We start from the raw sequence: 20292 nt of genomic DNA, 5'->3' as shown, positions 1-20292 counted from the left end.
TGCAGGCTAGATATAGTAATTAGAGTGAAGGGCTGGCAATAAAATGTGCGATTTTGAAGTAAATCAGTCTTTTTCTAGATTTAAGTAGGTCGATACTCCACGCAGTCACTGTGATCTAAATGAAGTGGAAAGAACGTAGGTGTGTATCCCTGACATGGGTGGAAAAGCAAGGCAGAATTACCAAATGTGTTGGAAGAAATGCTAATCTCTGCAAGGTTGGGTGAGTTAGAACAATGTTAATTGTGATTTACCTTAAGACTGAAGAGGGCAGCCAGATGTGGTGTTCTCAGCATGTCCTATCCCATGTGCATGCTTTAAGCATTGCGCCAACTGAAACTGGGACCACAAACCTTCATGTTTTGAAATATCAGCAGTCCTCCTGTTGAAGCTGCAGAATGTGTTACTTAATGTTTTCAAGTTTCTCCTTCTAAAAAGTTTTAAATCTTAGTTTCTGAATATAGACTTGCAGGAATAATCCTTCAGTTTCATGAAGTTCTGCTTATGCTTTAGTGATGCTGTGAATTTGTTTCAGCTCTGAAATATTACTTGTCTCACAGGTGGTGCCTATGACCTCTTTACTGTGTTTCTGACTTGAGGTGCAGCAACTTTGGTTTCATTTCTTGTGATTCAGAAATTTTTCTTCTAATACAGTTTTGAGTTACTCTTTTTACTTTCATCGTTTTTTAAATGTTTAACATATGGGGAGTTACACTTGCAGCTTCCAGCGTAGGCTTCCATGGATAAGCCTGTTTTGTAGAAGTTGTAAGTAAAGATGGGAAAACAGTTTTCATGAAATGTGGCATGTCAAGGGCGCTGTACACTGACATCTTATTTGTGATGTAAACTGCAACATTCAAGTGAGACAGGTGCTTATACATGAGCTAAACTTAAAGCAGAATTTCTGTTTGAGTGGAATGTGTCAGCTGCTTTTGTTTGACTTTGTTTTTTAAAGTTTTTCTTTGAATATAAGGATTTTGGCTTACAAACCCAAAACTTACCTTCATGTAATGTGTGTTATACTATACTATAAGCAGCAGCTTCTAGAAGATTTGCTTGCTATAATACTCTAGTATCTGCTTATGTTGTGTTTCTTTTTTAACCTTTTTTTTCTGAGTATAGATAGCACATTAATATAACATTGCCTGACTTCAGTACTATGCTAGAAACCTCATATAATCTAATCCTGCAAATAAAATTGAGGGACACAAATAGTCTGCCCCCTGTATACTGATAATTGTATGTATATTTCAAAAGGTGGTGATGTGACTCAGTTTACCAGAGACTGAAAGCAACTATGTAATCGTTATCTCAAGGGGGAGAGTATTTGAGTGGAAGTGTGTCAAAGCGTGTTTGAGACAAAGTGCAAAATTTAGTATTAAGTGAATTTGTTACTTCAGATTTCTGATTAAATCAACTGCAATGTATGGGTCCCTACCTCTCTCTACTAACACTCACCAGTGTCGTTGATGAGGTTCTTCAGGGGGTTGCTGTTAATTTGGTTTTTTATCCTTGCTATCTGGATTAACATCTGTGCTAATAAAAAAAATACACGCAAGTGACTGCTTTCTACATTTGTTTTCTTGTTTGGTTTTTTTAACAATTTACTTCTCTTTGAGAAACTTACTTTGGCTTTTTAGACACTTAACGTCTTTTCTACTCTGTTAAGCTGTAGCTGAAAGGCCATGAGCTTGTAGTAATCCCTAGTACCCCCTCCTGCACTACAGGTAAATATTGAAGCACCTGAAATGCCTGTTTCTACTTTGTCCTGGAGTTGTTCCCCAAAAAACAGTCTTTGGGAGATAAATTTTCAAAGAATTCCTTTGGCATTGATGTTTTTCTGGTTTTGTATGGGGGTATGGTTTCAGCTGTATTTGGGATATAATAAAATACTTTAAGAGAAGAGCAATTTAAATCAGAAAGTAAATTGTAACAGATTGTGTAAGCCCAAGATTTTGAAAAAGAAGCAAATTTTCCCTGTTTTTTCTACTTTAGAAGTCTGTAAGACACTTCAGTCTTAAAAAATTAAAGGCAGTACAACGTCTTCCACACAAATTTCAGGGAGGTGGTTAGTACACAATCTGTAAGAACAAGTAATGCTTTAGAACATGCCTTTGCTAAGATTGGGAGCCAGTGGGGTTAGTGAAGTGAGGGTTATTTTTGTTATTGTCAGGCCTCTGGTTCCTTCCTCAGTAATGTGCATTGTCCTCATCCATTCTAAATGCAAGTTTACAAAGCCTTAGTTTTCATATTTTTTTTTATTTATTGAGACTATTACTACTCCACATCAGATTCTGTAATTTATTCTTTGTGCTTGAATTCTGACACTGCAGAATGAGTAAAGCAATAATTTGTGCTGAGAGGTTTTTTTACTTGAAGAATTCAGTACAGTGTGTTTTTATTTTTTTATTTTCCCTCTAGACCCCTAGCTGTTGGGCTGAAGAAGGAGCAGAAAAGAGATCACATCAGCGCTCAGCATCATGGGGAAGTGCTGATCAACTAAAAGAGGTGAAAAGTTTTGCAGAGTGGAGCCTTTCATGTTTTGATATGCCCAAGACATTTTTTAATCCCTATCTGGAGTCCAGGAAACAGCACCCTTTTCTCTTCCCTCTCTTGCTTCTGAAACAGATTTTACCTCCTACATAAGATTTGTTTCAAGAATGGTTGTTATTTTATGTGTGTTGGATTTTCTCCCTGCCTACTACACAGTTTTGGCTTTGAAGGAGTGGCCAGAGTGAGCGCTGAGGAACTAGCTTGTTGTGATTGCTAAATTTTCTGTTCAGAGTTACCTTAGCTAGCTCTCTGTTGTTTAATGCTGCTCTCCTGAAACAGGTACAGTGTAAGTCAGTGTGTTGGCACATTCTTGTTCAGAAATTTTGTTGAAGTTTTAGGGTGGAGGTAGAGAGGACATCACTTTCACAAATGAAAAAGGAGGGTAAGTGTTGATACAGTAATGGTATGGTTCTCTTGAAATGCTCTTTAATCGTATGTATTTTGCTGTAAACTACAAAGAAGTGGATTTGCATCATGAGAAAACAGATACAGTAAAATGGTCTCCGGCTCAGCTGAAATGGCAGTATTTCAGTTTTTGTTTCTGTGAACTCCATGCTGTCCAGAGTTCACGTGACAAGCACTGGCCTGCAGTCAGCCTCATGTTCTTGTCAGGAAGGCTTCAGCCTCTCTGCAAGAGCTACACCTTTCTTTTTAAGAAATTAATCGCACAGCGTGTTCTTATGGAGTGGGACTTTTCCCTGATACTCTGGGTTCTTTGCATCCTCTCTCCTGGTTCCCTGTTTAGTAGAACATTCAAAAATGAGAAGAAATGTATAGGTTTTCTGAGGAGATGATGTTACTGTCTTCCAGACAGCAACTTGTAGGAAGAGTAGTTGTCAAAGGGAGCGAATTTTACAATCAGATTTGACAAAAATTAGACTATCTTTGAGGGTGGTGAAATGCTGGAACAGGTTGCCCAGAATGGTGGTAGATGCCCCACTCTCAAAGTCAGGTCGGATGGGCCTCTGGGCAACCTGATGTCCATGCTCACTGCAGGGGGATTGGGCTGATGACCTTTGAAGGTCTCTTCCAGCCCAAAGCATTCTATGACTCCGCGATCTTGCATTCCAGTGGTGTGGAATAGCGTCATTTTTAAAGATGAGGACCTGGGCCAAAGAGAGGTCAGTCCAAAGAGGGTTGTCTATTTCCCATCTCATGGGGTACCTGTTATGATGTAGCTGATTTAGTAGCAGGTGGGCCTTCAGTTGCTTGGGTGACTTCATCTGTAGCTGTGAGGAAGCAGTCAGAATCACAGATTAAGCGCCCAGAAAATAGTGCAGAAGGAGTTTTGTGTCTGAAAAGTTTTATGTTAAACACTACCTATCATCACAAAGGAATTGTAGCAGGGGCAGGAATAGCATCTGTATTTCCAGGGTAACGCTTGCTTTTACTGAGAAGACCATCTGTCATCTTCTGGCAATTACCTATCATGGTCTGCAACGAGCAGCTTTTCTTCACCACAGGGCAGTGTCTGTCAGCAATAGTGAAACCTTCAGCATGTGAGCAAGTCTTTGCCATTTGGTAACAGTGATGCATTGTACTAGGTTGCTTCATTTTTATGGACTGACCACAAAAGAAAGATAAGAAATGTGGCCAATGAGTTTTGTGGTGGTTCTCTGATAGAGCACAGTAATGGGAAAAATGAGTGTGTGTGAAAGGGATTGTTTCTATCCAAATTTTGCAATGGCTGTTCACGCCAAAACCTGCCTTTGTCTTCTCCAGCTTACAGGTCTTCCTTGTCCTTTGTTTTCCTTTCTCCAACTTCTCAAACCAGTTCTCTTGCCTTTTCTAGTTCCCTGGGATCATAGTCCAAGTGTTGTTCTGTGTCTATTACCCAGCCAATTCTCATCTATCTTTTGTCCCTTACTTTTTCTTTCCCCTCACCTGTAAGTCCTGATTCCAGCTTCTGCGTCTGGCTACTTCCTACCTGTGTGATGGGTAGTAGTAGTCTTACGTATTAAAGAGTAGTAGTCTTACAATTAAAGAGCGTATTCAATACCAACACTAACTGTGCATTCAGTTTCTGTGTGCCACAGTAATCTGCAATTTCTGGAAGGAGAAATTACCGGGGTCAGTTCTATTCAAACTGTAAAGCCCACTAGAGACAGAATTACTAGGAAATGTAGCTGCCAGTTCCAAACATCTTCTCCTTGAATGTGTGCGAACTGAATTTTTTGCTAAAGCTTTGCCAAATGTAAAGATTTTTCCAAGGGAGTAGAGGGGCACGTTCCCAGCATAAGACCCCAGATGAATGGTTGGCTTTTTCTCACAGAGCATTGGACAACAAAGCTTTCCAGGTAAAAAGCTACAATAATATGTTTTAGTACATAAAATGGTAAAATGATTTCTACCCCCCTTTCATTTTGATTTCATTCTTAAAACAATTCTAATTACTTATACTGAAATCTCTGATGGGAAGGGGATAGGAGAGTTGAACATTGCATGGCGGACTTCAGAGAAAATTTGATGAAGCTATAAGTAGCTGAAAGCAAGAGCTTTAATAGGAATAAAAGTATCACCTCTCCTAGGCAGCTGTATCTGTTATGAGTAACATAGGTAACAGCAGTTCTTTCAGCATTTTGACTTGTTTCCCGTAACATTTAACAGTAAACAAGTAGTTAGCTGTTTACAGTTTCCTTGGCTTGTCTTAGCACTTTGGATTTATGTTTTCTTGTTCCGTGTTGTTTATGTTGATATACTGTGAACTAGCCAAGTACTTGTATGCATAGTTTTAATTGGTTTTGATGAAGGAAGATTGAACGGGCTTTTAATTTTCAAAAAAATTGTGTTTTCCTTGATTAGTCTTACAATTAAATGCATTTATTTAATACAACAGGGAAGTCTTTTTAAAAAATATTTACATTTTTAAAAAGTGTATATTCTTAAGATCCCAAGCATGCAAATGAATTCTGTATTACCACAAACATTTTTCAACTACCCAAAGTGAGACTTATTTTGCCCTTGAATTGAAATGGGTGGGTGTCAGGGTTGAATCTGTCTAGCAGTGAAATAGGCAGTGCTTGCTTTCTTATAGTGGACCTATTAACTTTAAAGTCCCCAGCTCTCGATATGAGCTCTGTAATGATAGTGTGCCTTCTGTATCACCTCCTAACAAAGTTTACTTTTTTTATTCTGAGAGGTTCTACTGCTTTTTTTTACAAAATCTTGAGTATTACTGGTTGTAAAATAACACCAAACTGCCTTAACATTATTTTAATAGTTACACATCCTGACTGGGAGATTAAGATTGGTATCAGTCTTTGTATTGGATACAAGCCAAGTAGTGGTTTGAACCACAGGTAGTTTTCCCCCTTCCAACCTGAATATTTGAAATTTTGTTGAAGTTGAATACTGACAAATTTAGGTACAGCTTAACCTGAACTGGGATTTACCCAGAACTGGAAAAACCCAGGATTTAAACCAGACTTTGCAGTTCGTGCAGGTTTTTAAAGACATGAGTATTTCAGCTGATTTTTAACTTTACTTAAGCACCTCTGTATGCTGTATTTATGTATGTTATACTGACACCAGCAACACCCTTTGGAAGGTCACTTTTGCTCTAAAGTCAGAGTACTTGAAAAGGACTTCAGAATAAAAGTGAATAAAATATGAGAGCTTGCACTTTTGTGCTTTTGAATACAATCTTTCCATTGGTAGATGAAGTTTTAGGGTGAATTTCTAATGCTTGCTGTCCTCTCTGACCTACTGATTAACTTGTTTATTAACAAATGGTTCATAAATAAGTTAGAGCTCACTCTCACTAATAAGGAGTTTGTGGCTTGTTCAGCAATAGGAAGTTACCGTGTTGTGTAGCCTGATTTGTAGGAACACAACCTATTGACTGGTGAGTATTAAAATGAGTGTTTGGACATGAATGGTGAGGTGTGACACGTTCCTTCTTGGTAGTAGTCTGCAGCTAAGTCTCTTGCAATGAAAATGTGTCAGGATACTCAGTTTATTCCAGTGCTGTAAAGAACTGACCTAGTTTGCTCATTTCTCGGATTTGTGTTATTAGTTATATTAGACTGCGTGCATATTACAAGTGGCATAGTCAAGATTCATATTTGTATCAGGTACACTTCTAGCAGTAAAAATGGCCAGCAAGTAAAAAATACATTTATAGTTTTTTTCCTAAGTTCTTGTTTGTTTAATAACCTTTGGTCATCTTACAGTTGGCTGTATGACATAAACCTTCACAGCTGAACTGCAAGTTTGTGTCTTGAATGACCTGATCTAGGTTTATTGCTGTTAAAATGCTCTGATCTTTGTGGGGTGTTTTGTTGGTGTTTTTTTTATAAATTACTTTAAAATATGTAAAGAAAAGACTTTCTGATACACCAGCAACATTGCAGAGAACAGTCACTGGAAGAGGAAAGGGTGGACAACTTTCTTGCATTTTTTTGAAACATGCAGAGATGTGTGCTTTGTGTTCCTCCTGCTGTCACATGAGGGTGCCTTGCCAAATGTGAATTAAAAGATACACTTTGAAATTTACTACCATATATTTTACATCTTGTGAAATAGCAAAATAATTTTAAATAATGGTATCTGAACATTGGAAGTAGGGTTCAAATTATGCTTATTCCTTGAGGAATTTCCTGATTTTCCCCCCTTTTTTTATTGTCAACTGTATCCTGTAAGAAAATACCTGTATTGTATAATGAGAACTTTATATCTGTCTTCAAGCTAGGTAGACAGGGAGAACGTTTAGAATGGTTTACTAAAATCATTATCACGTTTTATGGATTTATGTGCCAGGCTAAGGCTTTAATGTCTTCAACTACTGGATGTTTTGAAGGATTCGCATTAGATCTTTGTGTGATGATTTACATGTGTTCCTTAATATGATTGTGTATGCCCCAGTCACTTTCATGCTCAGTACTTGGGCACGTAGGGAAAATGGTGTCCCAAACCCTTTCTGTTTTCAGCTTCCCTGTTAAAATGGAGTGTTTCCTGATGACATTTTTTTTTCACCCCAGCATAGTACATCATTTCTTTTCTGCCTCATCTTCCTAACTGAAATATCTATATTGCTGCCCTGAACAGAGTTCAAGCCATGGTGTATTTACGGTCGGAGGCTGAATCTTCACGTACGTGTTTTCCTGATAGCAATCATTTGCCACCACTTTCTTTGCACAGCAAATTCACTTGCTCACATTACTTGGCACCAGTTGAGTACCCAAGAGGTAGGATCTGCTGCTTCTTTAAGATACTTGGTAAAACAAGTGCCATCAAGACATGTATTTCAGACTTCTTCCTCACAACACATATTGTATCCTTCTTCCTAGGATTAGTGTACCTCATACCTGTCTGCAACTCATTTTGGTTTTGTTTGATGCTCTAATTGCGCTTCTCTGCTGCTTAGGAAGAAAGTGAAGAGAAACTTCTAGGAAGCTAGCACAGCTATGTCTTTCTGTTAGTAGTTGTGTCCTTGTTTGTGTTTGAGATGGAAAATAATTGTCAATAAAAGATAATCTTGTAGAAGAAAACAGCTATTAGGATTTCAGGATTAGCTTTAGCAAGTCATAGATGCACTGTGGGCTCCGCTTGGTGAAGAAATGGAACATCATTATGTTTGGAGTTTTCTTCTCTCTGGGTACTTGGTGCCACTGCCTGCTTAGTGTGGCCGCTCTGAAGCTGGGCTGTCTGTGCTGGCAAGCCTCTGACTCCTGTGACTGGAGGGTGAATAAGAAATGACAGATTCCTTTATATGGTCATCTTTACTTTTTTTTTTGGCCACATGTTAACTACCACCTCATGGAAGGCAGGTGTCCTTCAAATTCAGGACTGAGGACAGATGATCTGAGAAGGCCTATCTTGTTTCCCCACTGCATTGCACATTTGACTTAAGAGATCACAGTCAGATCCTTCAAGTTTTCATCTTTCTTTCTTCTCAGTGACCCAAGAAGCCTTTTCTTCTTGTTGCTGTCAGGAACCTACTGAGTGCCAAAATACACATACTCTTGAGGTGGCTGAGAGAACCTCAGATTCCAGGGGTCCATGTTTTCTTTCAGGATATTGAAGTTTCAAGGTTTTGGTCAGTCTAGAGTCATAGCAGCCTATCAACATTCTCCCATTTAATGCTTTCACTGTCCAAATTTTACAGTGAGAGGCTATGTTCTCAAAAATTTGCAGGCTGTTTGCGACAAAAATCAGTTAGCTAGATCTCTGAAGTGAAATTGGATAGGTATTTTTAATAGCATGCTCCCGAGGAATGCTCAAAGACAGATTTCATTTAAATGAAAAAAAAAAATAGGGAGTTTCACTTTTGGACTAGGAGGGAGTGCACAGCATCAAGGAGAGGCAGCAGAAATGAAAGATTTATATACAATAGTCTCCCTGCTTTCTGATTATTCTGTTGCTGAAAGATCAAGGCATTCAGCCATTTCTGAGTAGCAGTTCTCCGTATACAGGTAACGAGCTGTGGCAGGACTTAATATGAAGCCTTAAGGGTGAATCCTTCTTTTGTGAGCGATACCAGAAACATCACAAAGAAAAGTCCACAGCTTGGAGCAAAGCTCCATCTGCACCTTCTCACCAAGCACTGCCATCTCTGACACTGTGAAGATAGATGTGAAGTGATTCTCTACCGCGGAGCTCCTTTGCAAGAGCACTGGTGATATATTTAACTACTTGGAGTTAACCACAGAGTGCGTGTACTTGTAAGCTGTCATTCAGAAAGAGGTTACTTCCCACCTAATGAAGTTCTTTAAAATATGAATTCCATGTGCATTCACTTCCCCTTAGTTGTCCTTCAGGTTTTTAAAAATTGTATCTCTAGCTGAGTTAAATGAAATGGGGCTGTGCGTGCTTTGTACAGCGTGTTGACCATGAGGAATAATGTGACTTGAGCCCAAAGGAAAATATTATCCAGTCTTAAGGGAGTGTCTGTACCTGTTGTGTGAATTCACACAACTCTAAACTTCTGCGATGATGCTTATACTGATACTCTATTTCATGTAGAAATTATCTAGGAGGAATAAATAAGTGGAGGAATCCCCAAATGAAATTCTTTGGTTTCGTGTTAAGGAGTAGGTCAAATGAATAATGGCTTTAGTTGCATTTGACCTTTAAAATATATAACTTTTGATTAGACAATCTTTGATTAGACATCAGAAAAGATAATTCAGTTTGCCCGAAGGAATCTGTGATAATTTAGCCTTCGGGGAAATGCTATTAAATGTATTTAATAAGTTCTCTTAAGATGAGCCATGCATATTGATTGCCAGTTGTTCAAGAAGGCTCTTTGCTTTTATGATGAATTAAAAGGAAGTTTTCCAATGATAAGATCATTTAAATAAAACCGTAGGTTTAATAGTCCTCAGTTCAAACCAATTACAGGCCAGAAATGGCTACAAATTGTCATTCTGACTACTTTTGTTTGCAGATTGCCAAACTGAGGCAGCAGCTTCAGCGCAGTAAGCAGAGTAGTCGTCACAGTAAAGAGAAAGAACGTCAGTCACCTCTCCATGGCAACCATATAGCAATCAGTCAGACTCAGGTAAGTAGGTAGCTGCTTATATTAAGTCTCCTACCTTACCAGGCTTGAGTGAATAGCCTGCTGTTTCTTCCCATCTTCTGTTTGTTTTCTTACATGGTATGCTGAAATGCTTAACAACCTGATACCACTGCATTCTTCACTGAAATTTATCTGATAGTTGTAATATAATAAAAGAAAGAAAGGCTGCAGCAGGATAGCAACTTAAATACATTAAGGTGCTGTAAAAATGCTGAACATGGCCAGATAAGACTGTGTTTCCAGGAATACATACTTGCTTCCAAGACTAATTTTTGTAGTACACTTTTGAAAGTCTCTGCTCCTCTGGCAGGTATTTGCCTATCAGTTTCACAGCCCAACTTCATCTGAGCTGGTTAAAAAAAGAAAAAGAAAGTACGAAGAGTAAGCAGTCTGGATGGGCAGTCTCGCAATTTTCAGTCTTTGAGCAGCAAGCAGAAGACTAATTGGCTTGTTACAAACAGACATGTAATTCACCTTACAATGCTGTATCACCAGAGATTTGAGGGGAAAATCTCATTTCCTTGTCCTATTTTAAAAATCTTTCTGATACTTTGCTTGTTGGTCAGTTCCTGGTCAGAGAGGCAATTTCTACGACATTGAGGAAGACAATATTGTGCTGTTTACTTTCTAAAAAGAAAGTGATATATCACTTGAATTTGATGTCAACTGAAATCAAGATGATGTTTGCCCCAGTACCCCACCCCTGGTGGCTGGTGACTAGAGGATGTGTCATGCTACAAGATAAAAGACTTCATGGTCTTGTTTAGGACATAACTCTTGGTTGTTACGGTAGTCCAGAATCATTTGTCAGTGCAGGACTCTGTCTTCTAGCATGAAAGTTTGCAGTTGCAGTGCCTATGTTACAGTACAGCTGTGACAGTATATTTTGAGTTTCCATCATATTAAATGGAAAAATTGCTATCATCACCAGCTTATTCTTGCCCCAGACAGCGTAAAACCTCAGTCAGACATAATCTTTAGGATGCAAAATATGACAGCCATATTATGTTGATAACCATTCTCTTGTCCTGTTCTAACGGGTATTGTGATGACAAGGCTTCTTTCCAGCCATCAGTCTATGCATTTGATATTCTCCTTTCTGAGGGGTTACGCTCAGGCTCCTAGTCTGACAGCTTCTGTTTTCTGTTGTCTTATTACCCACCTATTTTTCAAAGTGATGTGCAAGTTTAGACAAATTTTAATATAGCGGGTAATTTCAGTACTAGACTGGCTAAGACTATTTTTGTTGTCAGGTCTTTTTCATGTTTTACAAAGTTATAAAAAAATTTGCCTGGGTTTTGAGTGTACCTGTATTTCTCCTATTGTAAAGAAGCTGACACGTATGAAGAATAGCTTTGGCCAAATTACCTGACCATGAACCAGATTCTCAGCAGGGTGCCGTGGAGAATGTCCCATGCAGTGTCTGCTCCAGTCGTTACAAACTGCCTGCAAAATTGAAACCCGATTATGAGTTCTAAAGCTCAGGCAAGGTTCAGCCAATGGAGCCACTTCTCGACAGCAGTTAATTGTGTCTTATTTGACAATGCTGATGTTTGAGTCCTGATTAAATTTCACCTGCAGTGGTGAACCTCATGTTACTAACCCCATGTCACTAGCAGGCACCTATTTGAACTCCTGAAATGTGGGTTCTGTCACTGTATTTCTTGACTTCCTTTTCAAATAGCTACTGTTGTCGAAAGAAGGGGTTAAGTTGTGATGGCTGATCCTTTATGTTCCTTCTTCTGTTTGGATAAATTCTTGTGGTCAAAAACTAATCTTGTGATGAAGGCATACAGGAAATTGATATTATTCCTGAAAGTTTTATGTTTCTATAGCAGAGGATCCCACTACATTTTGCATAGTAAAAATGGTTTTGCTTTCCATCTCAAAGTCAGTTATTGCAGGTACCTGAGCCACTATTTATAATCACAGTAAAAACAGTCTGACACAGGCTGAAATCCACCTAGGACATGTGCTTTGAAGGAATACGGTTCAGTACTTGGAGCTGACTTTGTCATGGCTCATGCAACATTCAGATTTCTCACGAAGGTGTTCTCTGACCAAGTCAGTGAAGTTTTCAATTCTGGCAGCATTGTGGGAAGCCATTCTGCAGGCAGCATGTTTTGCCAGAGTCAGAGAATGCCTCCAGTCAAGTGACACGCACCTTTGGAACTGCACATGATGCAAGGTTCGTTTGGCAAGAATTCAATACTTTTACATTTTTTCCTAAGCATCCTTCGATTCTGTGAACAAGAGGAGAACACTGTTGGGAAGCGAATGCTGTTCGTGCCTGTCAGTGTAGGTGCAGCTATGCTATGTAGCTGCTGCCAGGGTAAAGCTTTTGAGGTTGACTGCTTGAGATGCACGTGCACTCTCGTGAATGGTTCCTGTTGGTAACAGAGCTCTGCTCCAACACGTTTTTCTGAAAACCATACTTGTATTTATTTACATGCTGGATTCTTAAACTCAAAATGACTTCTTTTAAGACCTTTGACATAAAGTTCTGAAAAGCTATAAGCTCATGAAATTAAGGTTTGAGAAGAATGCTTTTTCATTCACTAAAGCCAACCAAAAGAGAATAAAAGTGCATTAACTGAGTATTTCAGTTGAGTGGTTAAGCCTTATGAATGTTACCAAATACATTTTAGATCCCAATTAAACCATCAGCATCAGCACCCTGCATGCTCCCCATCCCCCTACTATTCTCTAGTCTATACATCTGGAAAGTACATATACCTGCCTACTTACTGATTAAGTAAGTAGTAGAATGCTTTTATTACAGAACACTTCTCTGAGGTGATTTTAGTGGCTTTTGGTTTATGCAAGCATTTTTTTTAATTTAAATTTGCCAAGTGAAGGTGGTCTTCTAGATGGCAAAATTAATACATGGCTTCTTACTTCTTCAGGTTTTTAGCACTGATCTCACACTTATGTCTTTATTCCATTTTCCAACTTCAAATCACGTTGCTCTCTACCTTCCAGACTTCTATTTCCAGATCAGTCCCTATGCCACTGTCAAACATTTCAGTGCCAAAATCAACTGTTTCACGTGTGCCGTGTAACGTAGAAGGAATAAGCCCTGAACTGGAAAAAGTATTCATTAAGGAAAACAGTGGAAAAGAAGAAGTATCCAAGGTAACTTTATAGTTGTTTATATTTATAGTTTTTTTTTTCTTTGTATTCTATAAACACATGGGAAACCTTCCTTGTGAGTAACCTTCTTTGTGGCTGAAATTACAAATAATTTTCTTCAAAGAACTGTTTGTTTGAAAATTTTGTTTCAGTGTTTAGGGTGGTGGTTGGTTTTTTGGGGGGTTTGGTTTTGTTTTGTTTGTTTTAAAGGGTTTCTGGCCAAATATACTTTTAGAGTTCCCTTTCTGCAGAGAACTTCAGAGGTTTTGTGTGAAATGCAACTGCTTGAAAATTTAGATACTTCAGGCTACAGTAGTTAGCAATTAGAGAACAGGATGTTAATCTATTTGCTTAATTTTGCATTCTGTTTCTTAGGTGAGACTTCACTTTCCTGTGCTATGCTCTGCTTTATGGTTTTAATGCTTTTCTTCCATAAACTGAATGTGGACCATTTTACTCCTATGAAACCACTGAGATCTCTCATGGGGAGATCTCTGTGTGGGGAAAAGCTGATGATCAGGGCAGCTTTGCTTATGTGGGAGAACTGGAGCACTGGAATTATTGAGGAGCACTGGAGTGCTTAGATGACACTTAAAAAGTGAAAATACCTGTGTTTACTGCCACCGTTTCCTAAAGAGCCAATGAAAATTTTCTGCTGTGGAGTAAACTACTGTGTTTTTTCTAATCTTCTCTAAGATGTAGGTTCTTTTTTGTGAATGGTCATGTAGTAGCAATTCAATGTACAAGTCAAGCTATAAAACTTTAAACAGAGGTTTAAGATTCCAAAACGTGGTATTTGTAGTTCTTAATTTCAGCACTAAACTTAAGTTTTGGGACAGTCTCAGCTTTTTCAGACAACTTGTGCAGACAAGGCAGTCTTAATAATGAAATACTGTAGTAGTAGAAGTTTTATGCTAAGTTTGCTTTCTGGAGGCTGTGTCATCCCTTTAGAAGGGATGTAACAGTAGAAGAAGGAAAAAAACACACAAACCAAAACAGAAAGCCCAAATCAATAAACCTTGTTGCACCATCTCCAAAGAGAGTATAAAAAGTTGTGTTTTACCATGCCACCGTTGATGTTTGTATGGCTAGGACTGTAATCTTCTATGGTTAGAGAACATTTCATTTATTTATCAGACAAACTATCTTTGTAAATGTTGTCCTTGGGTTTTAACAGCTTATTTCTTGGGATGCAGAACTTGGTCTCCTAAGTTACTGAATGTACTGGCTCTGATCCAGCAAAACAGTCAAGCACATACTTAAGTGCATTGTTGGACTGGGGCCAGAGGTGCTCAGCAGTTTATGCAACCAAGGCAATAGTGAACCCGTCCTCCAAACATCTAGCTGGGGAGACTCTTCAGACACAAAAGAAAGTCATAAATTAGTCATTGCCCTTGAAGTCAAGTCCATCTTTGGGGGCAGAGGGTTTTTCTGTTAATCTCTGTGAAATTTGGACTAGTAGGACTCCTAGCACTGTCTTTGAGCTTACTAGATCTCACAGCTTATTTATGGAAGATCATAACAAGAGTAATTTACTTAATCTTACTGCTGGTGAACTTTCTCCTAATACAACAATTTACCTTCTTTTTTAGCTTGGGGGAATTCGGGCAGCTAGGTTAAAGGTTAGGAATTACTTAACAAAAGATAAACCATAGGAAACCAAACTTCATTAGCTTCACTTCTAGTGAAACAATTTGTCTTTCTTCCAATTTTCTGTCATTCTTTCTTGCCATAACATTCTGTATTTTTAGAAAGTATTTTAAAATAGCAATCAAAGGTAGTTGGTTGCTGTGGGTAATGCATGAAGGATAAATTAGTCTGTAGACTCACCTGTAAGACTGGTGTGTATCTAGATTTTCAGCTGTTTCTTTTAATTTGTTTCCGTATTTAATTCACAGGTTTAACGGTGCATGTTCAAACCTTAATTTTTGTATGAATCATTCTATCAAGCTGCATAAAACACTCTATTGCCCTGTCTTGAATCGGTGTTCATTTGCCTGGAAAGATTTGGGGAATAGCATACAACCTCCTAAAATCACTGAGAAGGAATACTACTTTTATTTTAGGTGCAGCTCACTTGCTAACTTCTTTTTTTCTCCCCTCCCCTCACCCCCCCGCCCCCAATTTAGGTACTACATTAATAGCTTTCTGATTTCTTCCATTTAATTTCAATGACCATGTGTGGGCTGTCCCAAGTAAAATAAAATGCATTTTAGTTTTGTTAAATTTTAACATTTTAGTCTAGTGTTCTTGAATTTTTTTCTATTAGTCTCTCATCTCTTCAGTATAAAGTTTTGATTTATTTTTTTAACAAACTGTTTCCTAGTTCATATATTGAAATCAGACTGGGTGATCTATAGGACCAAAATAAGCTTAAGGTTAAAGAAGTTTTATGGGTAGTTCTATGGTTATTACTCAAATTACTTTTTAAATTTAGCTCCCAGTTTAAATGGGTAACAAGTGAAACTTTTCTTCTAGTTTCATACTTCCTTCTTAGTCTTCAGATACACAAATCAATTTAATTTATTTTTTAGACTTGTGTTTTGGTTTTGTAGGATACAGTTTCTGTTTTCCTTTTTGCTGACTTGAACTTTTGTAACCCTACTTCTTAAATATATAAATTGATTCAGAGTATGTCTTCTGTCTTTACTCATGTTGACTTAGTTCTGTTAGTTCTTTGAAACACTGCTCTTTGCTTTTTAAAAAATACTTTAATGATAATAGAAATAGTACTTACACAAGTAAAATTAATTATTGTGGACATCAGTCTTGGTTTTTTTCTGTTTCATGAAGATAGTTGATGATCAGTAATGTCATTATGTCATTACCTTTGAATAATCTAATTGAGCATAAAGTTTAGAGGTATTGCATTGTAAATGGTCAAAACATTAAAAAAAATTCTTTTCAGTTTAGCCGTGTGTGTATATTTTTACAGATCATTCATCTTACTTAGCCGAAGGTCTTCTCTTTATTCTTTCATAAATCTTAAGTTAAAGTTGGATTTTGAGTCACTTAATCACTACTTTTTCCTAAGATTAATTTTCTAATGCGTTTATTCAAAGATTCTGGATATATTTTCCTTCCCATTTCATAACTTGTTGACAGGCTTTCTAGGAAACTGATGGTGTGTCTCTGTTCCCACCATAACTTGTAAGAGTAATGAATGAAGTTATTATGAAGAGTTGGGAGAATCAGCTTTTTGTGAAGCTGTGACGGGCCTTTGTTCTTTGTCCCGTTGTGACTCTACCACAAAATGTTGGATTCTCTGGTGCAGTAAGATGTTGGATTTATTGTAGGGAGTGGAGGGTAAGGCGGGTTCCCTCTTCCAGAATACATGGCGGGAGTGATGAAAAGTGCCCTGTAGCAGGACATGGATGTGTCAAAGGTATCCTATCAGGAAAAACTATTAGAACTGTCTTTCAAATATACAGAAGTAATTAGAAATGAAGCACGGACTATCACACGATATAAGTAAAATGATTAATGTGTTTCTTGTTTGATTTCTCACGCTTCTGGAAATAGATAACAAGGTGGTTTTATGTACTTATCAGAAAACCTAATCCTGTAATAAAAGGGCTTTTTCTAAGTTGCACACATGCAGAGCATCCTTACTGAAATCTTCATATCGTTCATCTCAAAATGCTGTTTTTTCCCAAGTGCTCCTTCTCAGGATACATTACGGGTTTTTGCACCTGTGCCTTATCTAATGGATTGATGACTTCATTGATGATAGAAGGAAGCAGCACTTCCCTATGTCTGCCTCTGTGTTCCAGCCTAGAGAACAGTTTTTAAATCAAAAGCACCGAATGCTTTGCTCTCGGGAAGTTCACAAATAGATGTAAGGCTTGTGAAGAACAAGTTATTTTTAAGGCTCCCATTGGTATTTTATATCATAGTAGCATTCCTGACGCTACTAAACAGGGTGTTCCTGTTGGTTTTTTTTTTCCAGCAAAAAGAGTGATACTGAAAACAATGTGGTGAATTTTTAGTGTATTGAGAAGTTGTGTGCTGTTGTCAATTTGAGCATTTCCATACCTTTGCAGGGGGATGAAGGTAGTAACTATTTCCAAGAACGCACTGTCCCACAGGGGTTGGCAGGTGTCCTGTCAGAACACATTGATGTTGGCACTCTTGCCAAAAAACCTCCCCCCCCCCCCTCAAAAAAAACCCCCAGTATATAGAATGCAGTAATTTCTAGTTGTTTTCCATGCATTGAGTGTTATGAAAATTAATAGCAGCTGTACCAAATTAGTTACCCTATTTTTTTATGTTCTAAGGTTGTGAGGACTTCAGTTTTTAAAATAGTTTAGGCATGACTCATGGAAACTAAATTCTAAAGTATTTTATGTTGATGAGGTTTAATACATAAAGGTTTAAAAGCGGAATACTTGTAGTTGATATTTTCATGAAGTTTTTTGCACTTGTCAAAACTTGGATTCAATATTAAGGGAAAGATAAATACAGAAGCACAGTAATCTGAAATGTTTGCAGGCATTTTCAATGCCTTAAGTTATTGTACTTGGAAAGAATGACAAATATTTAGCTTTTTCTACTTGTGTGTATATTTAGAGGCATGTCTCTAACTTTTAATTCAGTGGAACTTGGAGATTTGGGATATACTTCCTGACTGCATAAGGCTACGTTGTTCCTCTAGGTGTGGAAGAACATCTGTGTTATTCCAAAGTCTTTAATTGTGTGGTCACTTACTGTTTGTTCCCTGCACCACTTCCCCGCCGCCCTGACCTTGCTTTACCCGTTACGTAGAGCATAGTATATGCAGTTAATGAGCAGCAGTGATTTTAGTTTCTCCTCATTAGATATGTGTCCTAATACTCACTATTAAACCTTGCTTTGAAGTCAGAAATCTGAATTTCTTCCTGGGTTATTGCTTCTGTATAATAAGAGAGTATTTGAAATTTTATTCTCTTTTTATAATACCTGTGTGGGAAGAAAGATGATACTCTCTGCACTCTATGGATGAACACAAATCCATCAGGCTTCTATAATGCAATTTTTTGGGTAACTCAGGTTACTGCATGCCATTTTAGGAGTTTAAAGTGCAGCTCCCATAGTCTCCTTCTGCACCTGTGAATGTTGAAGACTTTTGCAAATCAGTCTATACAGACTGGACATCCAGAAAATATACCATAGAAGAGAGAGATTGGTTGAGATGACTTCCTGGAATTTTGTAGATTTTTTTGTGGCAGAGACAGAAATAAAAATGCTGTTTTGTGTGGCGGTTATTTTTTTTTTGTTTTGTTAATTAAGAGATTTTTGTTTCTACAGCTTCCGTCTTGTTTTCTACCTCCTTTTTGTCTGTGTAACTAGTAATGCTTCAGGTCTATCTTGTGCACTGAATGAGTCATGGCCTGTTGGGGGTGATGGGAATAGCAACGTGTAGTCATGTTGTAACGCATATGCAATGTGAACTGAGCTGTTGGAACAGACCGTGCAGCCGTGTCCAACTTCTCAGCATTTGATGTAGCAACTGTAATGTTCTCTTTATAGTGTGTTTCTTTGCTCTTAATTGAACTGTGAAATGGTATTAACTGGAAGGCTCATAAGAAGAAAACAATCTTTCTGTTTTGCTATGTCTGCTGGATAGACTGTTGCTGAAAATGGGAGAATGCGATACTCAGGCAATAGGTTTTGCATCCTCATTGCTAGCAATAGTGCCGAGTTGAATTTTAGGCTCTGGAACAAGCTGTTATAGTTCTGGAATATATGGGGAAGAGGAAAGCAATAAAGTAAAAACCTTCACTTGAAGTGCAAAAGACATTAATGTTTTGTAGCTAGGGCATTTAAGCTGTTCTCCATGGCTTGGATACAGTCCTTGCTGAAGTGAAAATAAAATGATATTGAAATATTACAGGCATTTTCCCCCCTTCACCTTTAAGCAAAACTTTAATTCTCATTTGATTTTTTTACATTTAAAGCAACATTGTCTTTATGATAAAAGTAATTTTCCACTGGAAGGAGAAGTAGAGGGTGCCAATCTACAACTGTGAACATGTCTACGCAGTATATTGCAGAATGGGATGCAAAATCACTCTGGGCAGTGCCAACTATGCTGATATGAGCAGGCAGTGCTTACTAGCTCTGGTTCAAGACAAAGCTTGTGAAGATTGTATAAGCCTGTGCATCATCTGCTTAGCTGCCATTTTGTCAGAGGTCAGCTACAGAAGTGAAGGATGGAATGTAGAAGTGTGCTAGAGAATTACAACTTACTAGCAAAAACATGGATGGTTTAATTTATAATTGTAATTCCGTTGGTTGTTACAGCTGTAACATGCCATTGTATTTTATCCAGATATGATCTCTGTCAGGGTACTTGTTTTTCTTTCATACCAACAGTGACCTTTATTGAAAAGTGTATTACTAAGTATAATTGGAGATCTATTTGTTGGGGAGGTTTGCTTTTTTAAACTATGATAAAAAAATACGAAAACATAACACTAGCTTATGTTGAAGTGCATTCTGGTGTAACTTTGGATTAGGAGGGATATAGTTGGTTTGGAACATCTGCACATTGTCCCGGCATTCAGCTTAATTAACGTATGTTGCGTTCATTGTGCATTGTGTTATTTTCTTCTTGTTCTTTCAAAAATTGCTTGTTTGCTGTTCTTCATGCCTTGCCTCATCACTTCAGTTATGAGCGCTACAGACAGATGTTGCCTAGGAGTTTGATCTTTTCTCTGTAACCTGAACCACTTGTTTCTCTTGCAGCCTTTGGATATCCCTGATGGTCGAAGGGCCCCATTACCTGCTCACTACCGTAGTAGTAGTACACGAAGCATTGACACGCAGACTCCGTCTGTCCAGGAGCGCAGCAGCAGCTGCAGCAGTCATTCACCATGTGTCTCTCCCTTTTGCCCTCCTGAATCTCAGGATGGGAGTCCTTGCTCAACAGAAGATTTACTCTATGACCGTGATAAAGGTGAGAGTAGAATGGCCCACCTTTACCTATGGGAGGCGTGTAATGTCCTGCTTTTACAACTACCTTCATTTTACTCATTACATCAGTTTCTGTTTTTGTTTGGTTGTGGAGGGATTGAGGATTTACCTTAAAATTGGTTTTGTTTGTTTACATA

The 20292-nt window shown here is 38.0% G+C and overlaps 1 protein-coding gene across 1 annotated transcript in view; it reads left to right on the top strand.

Moving 5' to 3' along the window:
• The window catches only part of GLCCI1 (glucocorticoid induced transcript 1), a 49284-nt gene that overhangs the window by 21905 nt on the left and 7087 nt on the right, over positions 1-20292 (top strand). The window contains exons 3-7 of the mRNA XM_010138432.1: positions 2419-2505; positions 3741-3743; positions 9938-10051; positions 13052-13204; positions 19928-20138. Coding sequence (XP_010136734.1) covers positions 2419-2505; positions 3741-3743; positions 9938-10051; positions 13052-13204; positions 19928-20138 — 568 coding nt within the window. The remainder of the gene's footprint in view (positions 1-2418; positions 2506-3740; positions 3744-9937; positions 10052-13051; positions 13205-19927; positions 20139-20292) is intronic.

This window comes from Buceros rhinoceros, unplaced genomic scaffold (genome assembly GCF_000710305.1).
Source record: "Buceros rhinoceros silvestris isolate BGI_N320 unplaced genomic scaffold, ASM71030v1 scaffold13236, whole genome shotgun sequence".
Taxonomy (NCBI): Eukaryota; Metazoa; Chordata; class Aves; order Bucerotiformes; family Bucerotidae; genus Buceros; species Buceros rhinoceros.
The sequence above is the reverse complement of the archived record's forward strand: the minus strand, read 5'-3'. Positions and strand labels throughout refer to the sequence as shown.